This window comes from Diadema antillarum, unplaced genomic scaffold (assembly GCF_040938485.1).
Source record: "Diadema antillarum isolate AM-2024a unplaced genomic scaffold, OU_Dant_1.0 seq00002022_RagTag, whole genome shotgun sequence".
Classification (NCBI taxonomy): domain Eukaryota; kingdom Metazoa; phylum Echinodermata; class Echinoidea; order Diadematoida; family Diadematidae; genus Diadema; species Diadema antillarum.
In genome coordinates, this window is record NW_027272677.1 from 93,512 (window position 1) to 107,086 (window position 13,575).

General features: G+C 40.0%; 1 protein-coding gene across 1 annotated transcript in view; it reads right to left on the minus strand.

Annotated features, from left to right (window-relative positions):
- LOC139713647 (son of sevenless homolog 2-like) overlaps window positions 1-13,575 on the minus strand; it is a 57,216-nt gene that overhangs the window by 36,597 nt on the left and 7,044 nt on the right. Inside the window, 1 exon segment of the mRNA XM_071625355.1 lies at window positions 5,377-5,634. Coding sequence (XP_071481456.1) covers window positions 5,377-5,634 — 258 coding nt within the window.

Here is a 13,575-nt window from a genome sequence, read left to right on the forward strand (position 1 = left end):
GCAAAACTTCCCAATCCACCTAGGGATATTTTCCCCAATCCCTGCCAAACTTCTCGATCTTTTGCCAGTGTGACCACTAGAAACTGAAACTTCGCGATCTTTGTTGTGTGACCAGTCCACCACCTGTTTGCAGGCGGTGCCTCAGAAGTGCATGGCTATTGTGTTGTGCAGGTGTTCATTGTTTCGTCACAATCACGAGCCATCAGACAGCGCGCTCTTTCTTTCTACTTGCACATGCGCACTAATGACCCAAACTTCTTGATCCCAACTTGATCCAAAGATCAAGAAGTTTGGCTGCCAGTGTGACCAGACAACAAAAGATCATGAAGACTTCGCAATCTTGACCCCTTGAGGACAGGCTGATTTTGCTACAATACCCATTTCCCATATACCCCTGCCCAAGCATACCAGGGACTCATCCTCAACGGGTTAAACTTTTCGATCTTTTGCCAGCCTGACCATACTTTTTGAGATTCCAGACAAAGGAGTCCATGGGGAGTTTTATTGGCATGGTGACTGACCAAGTCAGAACTTTCTCTCTTTTTGAGTGATTCTCCTTAAAATTCTACCTAATAATCTACATTATTATACAGGTTTGTATTCAAAGCAACTTTCTCTTTGGGTGATTGCTTCTTTTATTGTGATTTAACTCAATAAAACAAACAACTTTTGAAACAAGGAAGCAAAGAATCTAAGCCACCACATTTGCTGCAAATAAATGTTTTGGACAATGAAAGTATGAGAGATGTAATGGAGGTTGCTTATCTTACTCCCTGGCAGTCAGAATCACAATGTAACACAAAAGACATGCCCATGCGTACATCCCAGCACAATCATGTGCATGTTACTGTTATCTCTATTCACATTTTTGTTTTTGAAATGGGACACAATGAAAGTAAATCAATGCCTGTGATGTCTGGCAAGTGTATTTGAGGTACCTTCTCCGAGAGCTTGGCAATGGGATGTTAAACACAAAAGATGCGCCCACGTGTTTCTTCCCTTACCCTTTCTCCTCCAAGGTATGAAAGACTGAACAATTACCTCAGTATTTCCACATTTCCAAGTATGGCAGGTGTATTTGAGGTTCTTTCTTTAAAATTTTGGCATTCAGAAGATGCAATTTGACAAATGGCATGCACACGTGCAATTCCCAGGTTTTATCAAGTTCAGCTTCGATTACACACTTACATACATGTAGGCCTAATCATTTACATCTGTGTCTGTGCGTTGAGGCAGCAACATTACTTGGAACTGCCAAAGCCCTCCCTCCAAACAACACTGTTTTGGAGAACTTGTTTTTCCAGTGAAGAGACAATCTACATAATATACATGGCTTCTGCCTCCAGGTATTGCGACCCAGACTTGGACTGCAATTCCCAGAATCACTCGTACAGTACCACAGTTGGTATCATAGAGCGTGTTTCTACTGAGCGACGAAAATTCGAGGTGATGCCAGCCGATGTGTGGTGATACCGGCCGATGCCGGCCGATACCGGCCGATGCGTGGTGACACCTCAAATTTTTCCTCAGTAGAAACAGATCGGGTAGTGGCCGATGCCGGGTGATGCGAGGTGCTCCGTCGTCCATCTATTGAGGTGGTCGATGCGTGGTGACGCGAAGGACGATTCTCAGTAGAAACACACCGGGTAGCGAAATTCGTGGTGTATCGGACGTCTAGAATTTTCCCCCGCACTTTTCAATTGGTTCATCGCACTCACTCCTTCGACACATGTGTACAAAATACGTGTGTACACACAGCGACCGTGTTCGCATCATTTGTTTGTACCAACTCGCTTGTGTACGTGTTATAGGCCCTATACGTTACGTTACATGTGAATTGTGGCATTCATCGTCTATTGTTCGCATGATTAACAGCCTAACTTATTGCATTACTAAGCCCTCATCACTTACTTTGATTTTACACCGCGTTACTTAGTATTTCATTTTATATTGTCAGGCAGTGCGCGCGTGACCCAATCTGTGACTTAAAAATACCTGACTTCCGGAATCGCCGCATTTGCACGTCACCTTTGCATCACCTCGCATTTTATCGCTCAGTAGAAACAGCTCGAGTGGTCGTAAAATACGAGGTGCTGCGTTGGACAAAATTCGTGGCGATGCCAGGGATGTGAGGTGCTCTCAGTAGAAACACGCTCATTGTGTTTGCCAGTATATTCACATCTGCAGATTGTTTGTCACTTGCACAGCCCAGTAAATACTGCCCTGAATGAAAACTTCCCCAGACAAAGCATACTGCTTTCTCTAGTGGGCTTCTTTTTTTTTTTAGGTGATCCGAGTATCCTCTCGGATCACCTATTGTATCTGTACGGATTCTTTCTTCTTCTTCTTCTTCTTCTTCTTCTTCTTTCTTTATTTCTCCCCAAAAGTTGTGCAGAGGTTAGCTCAGAAAGTACTCTGCCTATCAAGTTCAAACTTATACCATGTATGTATCGTGTCCCAAAGACGGCAATCGAACTAAAATCAAAGTGATCAGTCGACCGTGACGTCACTATGACGTCATTATATGAAAACACATTCTCAATCATATCTCATTAATGGAATGAAGTTTTTCAATGAAATTTACGTCACATATATTTCAAGTTATGCGCATTCTACTCATATTCTCAAAATTCACATTTTCTCTTGGTACGTGCGCGTACGCGCGCGTTGAAATATTTGTATGCTCAAATCGAGCTCAATTTTTTTTTGCACACGTTTCAGACCATTTGGAGCATTTTTTGAAAAATTGATAAAATCGGACGGACGCGTACGCGCGCGCGCATATACAAACGCACATCTCATATGCAATAGAAATTTTCAGTTTTTTCACACGGATCGGATGTCCACAATGTCAAGGAATATTTCTATCAAGTTTCAAGTCGATCCGACTCAATATGACGTCATACGGGCCCGTCAAATTCAAAATTCCGCGCGTGCGTCAATGGGGATACATTGTGCAACTATGCCAAAAAACCGCCAATTTTAAATCGGATTTTACTCGTCAGGATGGACGGTGATCCCCCATTTTCTTGACATATTCTGAAAGCTGATGAGTTGTACATGTCATTTCATGGGTTGGCGATACTGAAAAAATGATTAAAAGATATCAAATTTCTTAATAAAGTAAACAAAGTAAATTTTCCAAATGACGTCATCAAATTTCAAATTCACTCGAGCGTATCTCACTTAAATTTCGCCAATTTTCACCCAGATTTCAGTATGTTGTAGCTTATGAAATGTTCTTTCATCAATGTAATAACAACATTTTGATTGAATAACGTCATCACCTCGTAAAAATGGATTGAAAGTATCCTTGTAAAATTTGACCAGTTTACGTGTTATCTCTATGGGAGAGCAGTTTTTCTGGCAGTGAAAATTGACATGACTCTCTTTTTCGAGCACTAGCTCACCTATGCTTCGGTGAATTTCTCCCAGATTTTAGTATGTTGTAGCTGAGACTTTGGGCTATCGTAAGTGTGACCTCCATTTTTTCATACAACGTTGGTATCACATCGAAAAACTTGGTTGAAAAATTGCATGTGGCTTCGATGCAGCGTCATTTTGCTTAATACACAGGGCCTATGGAGCATGAAATAGGTCATTGCATAGCGCATCCGACTCGTAATCCTAAGGTCCCTGGTTCGATGCTCACCCCTGCCAGTTTTTTTTTTTTGAACACTTTTTTTCCTTTTTTTTCTGTAGTTAGTCTTAATCTCCTTTCCTAACTTTATCTTTTTCTGGTTTTTTCATGCTTCTCCTTCAAATTTCTATAAAAATAACATAATTTTTTCTTTATTTTTCTTTCTTTCTACTACTTTCTGTGCAATAGATGGACAACAACAATGGCTATTAATCCCATATTTTGCACATGTTTTGTTCATGTCACGTACATTATTTCATAAAATAACAATTACTTGATCGGACACCATCTTGGGTATGTAAATTAGGGTCAAAGGTCATAAATGTTTTATCCTGTATCTTGGTGAATACATGTCCTATCTCTCCCATATTTTGCACACGCAAAGACCATGTTACAAGAATCATTTTACAAAATAACCACATTTTGCTTAGATGCCTTCATGTCTGTGCAAAGTGAGGTCAGTGGTCAAATATACTTCATTCTGTCTCTTTATTATGACGTGTTATACGGAATATGGTACCAAAGATGGCAGATCTGACTCGCTTTTCTAAATGAGATTCCGAATATCACACGGCGAATGTCCCTAAACACAGATGAAACCTGTATGGTCATGCCTAAATTATATATTTGTTGCTGTATCTTCGTTATCTAGTGTATACAGAATTTGGAACCAAAGATGACAGATTTGACTGCCTTTTCTAAATGAGAATCCAAACATCACACAACCAATGTCTCTAAATACAGATGAAACCTGTATGGTGTTGCCTATTGCGATCAGACCTCGAATCATTGATTTAAAAAAAAAATCGGATCACCTTAATTTGTCAGTGATGACAAATTACAATCTCTAGTTCTTCTTTTTTTTTGAGGGGGGGTCACATTCAAAGGGAAAGTAAATCTTGATGTGCTGCTTTGTATGAAAATGGAAATATCAACAACAAAATAGTAGATCAGTGAAAGTGTGAGAAAAAAAAATCAGCAAATAAAAACAAGAGACCCAGTGGGCCTAGCACTCACTCAAATGCTGCAAGTTTATATTCAACACATTCTGGCAGACTGTTACCTCAGAACTGACAGAAGAACATACATGTAGCAACCTTGAGGGGCTTTGGGGGCACCTCCAGGGGGCATGGTGTCCATTTGTATCTATCATATCGACCTTGCTTTTTTTTGGGGGGGGGGGGGGGGGGGTGGGGGGGGAATTTCCCCTTTAAAGCTATACACAAATCATGTGGCTGTAACAGTCCACACCACCTGTACAGCATTCCTACATCTCTGTTCTTGTTCTTATTGTACTGATCACTGCAACAACCCACCCATCCTGCTTCCATACCTGTGGTTGTCAAGTTTAGCTATGGACCTAGGGATGGTGGCAATGTGCTGTGTGGCAAGCTGTCGTGTGGCAAGCAACAAATGATGCAATTTTCTGGCTTTAAGTTTGTCATTCCCTACATATCTCAATCAGTATCACTATCAGCCTTCAAATCTCTTCACAAGTAATCTACTGCAGTAGTCCCCCCCCCCCCCCCCCCCCTTGCTGTTGCTAGCCACACATTGTCTTTCTGACGGTAATGTCCCTCGATATTGAATGAAATTAATCAAAATGTGATAGTACATGGATAAGATGCTCCCTAGCTGTCCTGGTACCTGTAGCACATAGTCATGAAATATACAAAGAGAAAGGTGGAAATAAGAGGGATTCATAAGCCATGATACAATGAAACTGCAAGGCTCACCCTCAACAACTGATGAATCTTGTCGACGGGCAGCACCAGGGGTGCCTTCTTGCGCCCCTTCTCGAGGGCGGAGCGAGCGTCGTTGATGGCCCACTGGTCAATGGGGTTGGGGAAAGTCTTCTTGACGCGGTCCTCCACATCGTGGACGCTGTGGGGTTGGCCGGCACACAGCATGTTGAGAAGGCAAATGATGAGACTCTCGATGTACTCCAATGAATCTTCGTCTGCCTGCAGATTGGCATGGACTTGTTGCTGCACCTGTTGGAAAATTGAGTAAATCCATAATTGTGAGCAAGACTTATTATGGGATCAAATCAAAGCCTAGTCTACTTTGCTAAATGCTGGGGGGGGGGGGGGGGGGGGGGGGAGGGGGGGCGGTGGTTAGGAAATTTACTGTGACCCCCGAAGTGCCACAGGAGAGTTTAGATATAAACTAGAAATGTCGCTACGGCGACTGATGCCTCCGCCATAATACATGATTCTCCCAATAGGTGTATAGTACAATGTCTTCACAATGTGTGATGACAGTTTCACATAACTGGCAAAATATCGAAATAACAGGTTTATCAGAAATATCTTGAATGTTCACTTTCCACGAACTGGGTTTGCTATAATTGTCTATTTAAGAGTACAGGTACACATATTTGGGGAATTGAAAATTTGTACTTGACTTCTGACCGACCTTATTATAAGTTTATGCATTAATTTTCAAGGTATGAAGAAAGAGTGTAATTACAGTACAAAATATATCTTTTTTTTCATTTAAACCTAACCTTTGACCCTTAACCTTTGACCTTTGACCTTCTGGCTGGAAACTTCCAAGAGAATCTCCATTAAGTAATACATGTACATATATTAAATTTTAAAACTAATAATGCAATTATTGCATATACTAGTATATGAGGGAAATAGTAATATTTTGAAGAGTTGACCTTGACCTTTGACCCCTGACTATTGACCCATGACCCCTAAATTCCCTAGATAATCCCTGCCAGTCAGTATATGCATATGTACCAAGTTCCATGAGGATACATTGAACCATTTGTGAGAAATGTGATATTGCAACATTTTCACCTAACCTTTGACCTTTTGACCTTTCACCTTATGACATGAAACTCTCTCTGGAGAATCTTTATGCAGTAGTACATGTCTACACTAAGTTTCAAGAAAATAACTGCGGGCATTGCATAGATATGGGGGAAATAGCAACATTTTTAGCATTTGACCTTGACCTTTTGACCTTTGACCTCTTGTCAATGTCACTAAAATCTACTCAACTAATTGTCCCATCATACATCATCCTTGGACCAAGTTTGGTGAAAGTTGCTTCATCCAGTTTTGAGTAATCACGTAAACAGATAAATTTTAGGATTTGACCTTGATCTTTGACCTTTGACCTCTGTCCGATTTCACTGAAAAACTAATCAAGTAATTGTCCCATCATACATCATCCTCCAACAAAGTTTGGTGAAATTTGCTCCATACAGTCTTGAGTTATCGCGTAAACGGATAAATTTCATGATTTGACCTTGACCTTTGACCTTTGACCTTTTGCCGATTTCACCTAGAATCTAATCAAATCATTGCCCCATCATACTTCATACTTGGACCAAGTTTGGTAAAATTCCAGTAAATATTACTCAAGTTATCGCGTAAACGAAAGCGGACGGACGTACGTACGGACGTACGTACGGACGTACGTACGGACGTACGTACAGACGTACGTACGGACGTACGGACGTACGGACGGACGGACGGACAACCCGAAAACATAATGCCTCCGGCACCACTACGTGGCGGAGGCATAAAAACACAATAGCTGAAAAGAGTGAATATTCAGCATGGAAAAATAAAAACATGTTTCTTAATATACCTCTTTGCCTGTACAAAATCAAACACAGTTTGGTATCAGTAGTGCCCATTGTCAGGGGCAAATGTGTACCCCATTCATACTACAGGTCGGTTGCAGAGGCCTCCTCAAGGTTTGAAAGCCCACTCAAAAAAGTGGTCTCCTGTCTGTATATACTGCTCGGGCTGGTTTTGCCCAAGTAGGTCCAACTGGCTCCATTTCCATGGTAACTGAGTTCCCCTATGATATATGGCATGGGCTTTTGAATTTCTTACATAATCATGAAAGTGATTAAGTGCTAAAGTGCACACCTTGTGCGACATTTATCAGCGGCGATTGGACAAGACGGCTGGTTTGTTTACATTAGCTGGTGATGACCTTCAATGAAACCTTCGGGGTCGGCAAAAAAGTTGAGGCTCTTCGAGGCTGCTGTAGGTTTTAGGTGTGTCTTCATCAGCCCAAAGTTGAAACTAGCGGGATATTTTGCGGTCTTAGAAAATAGCGTGATGCAGCGAATGTGCGTCTTCATCAGCTCGAACAGCCTGCTTCGGGAAATTAGCCCGAAAATTGACGCATGCGCACTTTGCATCAGTACTCTGCCTGGCTCGCAGTTCGAAAGTGGATCTCCCCGCTCAAAATCTCCTATATCACCGTATGTACGATACTACAACCAGGGAGGTGAGCAGCACAGCAAATTCTCTCCATAGGGATATTGATAACGCTACTCCTTCTTCTGTCCAGTGAGGCATCTTATATGAAATTAACGAATTGCAATGTTTAAACAAATCCAAAATACACATAATCTGAAGAATCTTCAGCTAAGGTAGAGTGGACCAGAAGAAGAAGTTTACACAAAAAAAAAAAAAAACCCAGCAATGCACACGCTTTTTTTTTTCAGTTGCAGGGGAGGATGAAACTGTTAATTTGTCACTCATAAGTTTGATTGTTTTATTCTCCTTCCCCATCTCAGAATTTCGCCCTTGAACAAGATCTGATTTGTATATTGTAACTTAATGTTCTGCCTTTTTCTTTACAATTACTCTACATTGTTCAGTGACTGTGTTGTTGTAATCATGTTAATTGTTGTAAATAGTGTGATTTTGTATAATTTTTCAATAAAACTTAAAAAAAAGTTTACAATAAACAGCTAGCATGCACGGCACTGAGTTTTGATAGGGAGGTGAGAGGAATCACCTCCCTGGTTTTAAGGATGTCAACAACAGTAGGCTTAGTACACACAATGTGATCCTTGAATACACCGTGCGTGTATGTACTATGCACAATCACTAGCTTGTACATGCGCTTTCCATAGCCAACTGGCTAACCAGAAGCGGGGAGGGATCGAGAAAATTTCGGGCTGATGGAGACGCACCCAAAATAGCGCGCTATTTCACGAACTAGACCAAGATTTTGGGGGAAATTTTCCCAATCAAATAGCGCGCTATTTGCGTCTTCACTACACAGATAGCGCGCTATTTTGACATCGGACTAGTTTGGTAACCGCAAGATAGCACGCTATTTTGAAACTTCGGGCTGATGAAGACACGCCTTTTGAAACCACCCCATGAAGGTGGTTTCAGAACCTGACCTGATCGGCTGCTATACAGTGGAAACTCAGTATAGCGAGATCCTTTGGAACCAAGACAATTTGTTCTTTATGTCAGATTTTTTGTTATATAGTAGTCAATGAATAATACAAAACCAAGGAAACAAATTCATTGGGACCAGAGAAATTAGTCTGTTCTTTCAGGTATTTTGTTTTATCAAATCTCTTTATATCAAATTTCCACTGTAGTAGGCTTCAGAACCCTCTTTTGCTTAGGTTAGATAGGGTGTTCAATTCATTTACTAGTATGCCAGGTTTGCCTTCCTGGTAGACTTAAACCAGACTGCAACAATGGTTCACTACAAAAGAAGTGGCACTGCAGACACCCACAAATGGATTCATGATTAAACAGATGGATAAACAGAACAAAGAGAACAAGAGAGACAGACAGACAGACAGACAGAGATGGGCAAAGCGAAATGTTTTAACAAGATTCCTGGAAGAGTACTTATCTTGGCTTATCTAATCATTTGTAAATAAAAAGTCTGGAATTAAAAAAAATGAAAAACAATACATATGTAAACATTACACAGAAAGGATAGGCTTTCTACTACACGCTTCAACAGACAAAGCACATCAACCCACTGGTAAAATACAATACTATTTTTGTCATTCTTTTTTTTTTTTACACTTCAAAGAAGTGTTTCTGTGTAATTCATCATTTCACAAAGAGGTCTCTTGAGAAGAGGTTTTTTTTTTTTACTCATATCTCATGTTGAGTCTGCAGATTTCTTCTTCAACAACATTCCTGCATTAATCCACCTCTTCATCGCAGATTAAATGGAAACAGATGTACAATTGTATCATTACATGTATCCTTACAAGGAAAATGTCAATGAGTGGCAGTACATATTTTTAAAAAAATGTTGAAGTTCAAAGGGCCTGTCCTTACATAGGTACCCATTACAGGCAGAGCTGAAGAAACATATCTTCACACTTGCCTCAAATTGGTAACTGCTGAAGTATCTAAGACACCCAAGCAGTGACTTTCGGTTGCCCTTAGTAAGCATACATGTTGGTTGGAAGCATCTTGTAATGTCTGAGAGCAGACCTGGAAACACCCTTATAAATCAAACATATGCACAAAGAATACACACACACACACACACACACACACACATGCATACATATACACAAACCATGTATACATTCATACTTTTAATATATATGCTCTCCATAACTACCTACCTACTTTTCTACATGGTACAAACGTATACATACATACATGTACATAATACTTTAGAGGAATTAGAGCAATACTTGAGCTGGCATTACAAACAAACATATGACTTCTGGAGTTTAACAGTGCACCAACTATAAAACCTAAACAGACAAAATCTGCATGTATTAAAACTAACAAGAGTCCAAACTACCTGTCTCACACACTATTACAGCACATGATTTCATGTTATGCCTGTATCATACTCATCTTTCATCTCTTATTAGGAATATAATGGACTACACACATTGCAGATTAAATGAATGCATTCTGACATCAAACAAGATTTGCATACTTGTACATTTGTACACACTAATGTTGTTTGATATGTTTGTTGGATTGATCCATGGCTTCTGGTGAATAATTTGACATTCTTTTCATGTTTGCCTAATCAAGACACGCAAATTCTCAACCTGCACTCTAACTCGGCCTTATGAATGTCTCACAGGCTGCAGTCTGCATAATCAGCCATTGACATTTTCAGACTGTCCCACATTCATACTGTACGTGTACGTGGCATGGGTCAGCAGCCACATATTAGCTCTGTGATCATTCTGTGAATACATATTAGGCTTGGAAGAATAGTGAAATATGTTTACGATAAGAAGGTGTATCATAACATCTGATGCATTTGTACTTTATACATGTCACCTAGAAATATTTGGGTAATCTGATTTCAAAGTTGGTCAACCGGAATGAGACGAGATCCCTTGCATTTTATGTTAAACCAAAAATAATGACAAGAAATGCCCCTGAAAAAGACAAGGATCACCAGATCCAGCAAAAAGGGGCTTTGCTTTGCTACCATTACACATGTACATTCCTTTCCTCTGCTGTTATTGAATGAAATCATTGTGTCTATTGTTGATTCTTGGGATCATAAATCACGCACACAAGTCTCTGTCTGGTTGCAAAAATGTGGTCTTTCACAATCATTTCTGTGGATAATTATCAAGCCAGCAGAACCTAGTTCTCTGCTTTCAATGCAGTATACATATTTTGCAGATTGCACAAATGATAAAGTGCACAAATGATAAAGTACACAACTGCAGCTCTTTCCAGCACTGTATAATGTTGATCATGCACTTGTACCTGCAAACTTATCATTTTTATCAAATAAATGAATAAATAAAACAGACTCTGGAACTCCTTATGGAAAATGTGTTTCTTCTAAATATATTGTGAATCACTATTTGGATAAGACCCAAACCAAATCTGGTTCCACATCACTTTTCTACACAGCTCGATATATCAAACATGTCCACTCCAGCTACTTGCACCAAGCCGACCAGGAGAGGGAGGGAGTAAGACTGCCTTCAGTCTTGAATAAGACTAGTCTGCACACAGAGACAAAGGGGGAGGTACTGGTACTCGTCAAGATGCTGGGATTCTCAGGATTCTCAACTCAGCACAACATTATGTAGATTCAGTAGAACTGGGACAGCCCCAAAGCAGTATCCTGGAACATCACATTACTATGTATCTGACGCAACTTAAACACTCATAAGTGTCACACGCAGAAAATAAAGAAAATGAAAAAAGAAAATAAAGAATAAGTTGTGTGATTTTCATAACTTCTGAATCTTTCAATCATATAATCATGAAACACATAAAATGACTGCCCTACAGTCATGTCTTCATGGCAGTAATTTTTACTGACCAATTAACTATACAATGTCAAGATATTATTTTGCAATGGAAAATAATATGTACAGTACAAATGTAGCTACAGAAAATGAGATTAAGATTTTAGCTCATTATCAATATATGAGTACATATCAAGTAAGATACAAATGTATGTATCAGCATGTAGATATTACATGTATATCATACGCAATGTGTGCATTAGCTTGTGTGTGTGTCTGTCTGTATGTATAAGCATAGAGAATACTTGCCTGCAAGTAAAGTTGCATGTTCGTGCGTGTGGGACAAATTCTGTCTGGAACTGCCCTGGGAGAGCTCGTATGAAGTGATTTAATTACCTTCTTGCTATGCGAGTTCAAAATGCTGCCAAGCACTGAAGGAACACTATTAAAGCTGCACTACAAGTTTGCAGGACATGATATCTTATTTTATACATGTTTTAAATGTGTTATATTTTTCTTTTTTGCAATGAAAGTGTCCTAGGGCAATATCCCACCCTAAAAAGAGCATGCATAGTTACCCGGTACTATACAATTGTGAATGTATAGGGCTACACATTTCATCACTGGCCAAAACGTTATGCACAAAGGGAAAGGGCAGTGAAGACAGGGTGTCTGTGGTGGCTCATTTGGATCACTATAATCTTTAAATCTGAAACTTTGGTAGCCGGAAATAAAAATGTACTGGCCCCAAATCAGGTAAGGAAACATAACAATCCAATTTGAATCTTAAGTGTTCGGTCAGGCCACCAAAAGACAGCCTTTTAAGAAAAGTTACTCCATTTACTCATGCCACCAATGTTTGACAGCAGGAGAGGGTTAAACCTTACATTTATACGGTTAGAGGGATAAACTTCTCTTTCTGGAAACAAGATTGATACATTTCAGATGCAGCCTAGATGCATTTCAAATTTCCTTAAGTCTGCTATGTTTACACATAGCATTATCAGTATACCTGTAGATTCAACTGCAATGATTGTTAGTAATTCTGTTTATGGCAAACAGAACAAATTAGCAAATTCTGCCAGCACTTCAGAACACTGTGTTTGAAAGATGATATAATTTGCTACACACATTTGCTCACCACAATGTGAAGCAGCTGTATCATCAGAATGTTAGCCATCATGCAAATTACAAGGGAGCAAGTAACATCTTGACTGCTTCATTCTCCAATAAGCCTTCATGCATACACTGTATCAGCTAATTATGATCTTAGCCGGCAAATACTACATAGGAGTCTAGCATCACAACAGTAGCCCATCACACCTTTAAATGGATGCAAGGCATGGGGGGGGGGGGGGGGGGGGGCTACCAGCTGAACGCTAGAGTAAACATAGAAACCATTTCAAGTGGGAATAAGATGTTTTTCCACAAGCGATATATGCGGCTGTTTCCTTCTGCATCCCTCCAGAAAACTTTCCAAATTGCCTGACTGTTGCCATGGCAACATTGATGTCATCTGCGTCTCTTTGCTCCAGTGACAGTTTGTGGAGATTTGCTGTAAACAACCTTGAGTGTGGGGGAGTGCACGTGCTACTGGGTAAGAGAGGAAATGCAGCAATATGCCCAGCAGCGGCAATGTCTACATGCTGCTGGCACAAGATATAGCCATTACAGGGCTATTGCAGCTAATGGTGATTACAGTCATTACATTCTACGTTTGTGGACAAAATGCTGCAGTATTCAAGGGTAGCAATGGCGCTTGATATCCACATCTACCCGACACTAGTATCTAAAGAGAGCTTACAAGTATACATACATGATAATAGGAGATAATATCTGGTTGAATGACAAATGAGATGTTTTTTGTAGAATCAAATTATACTTAGAATGCACAGAATGAAACATACCAGTACATAAATTGTTTGTCAGCACAAAATCA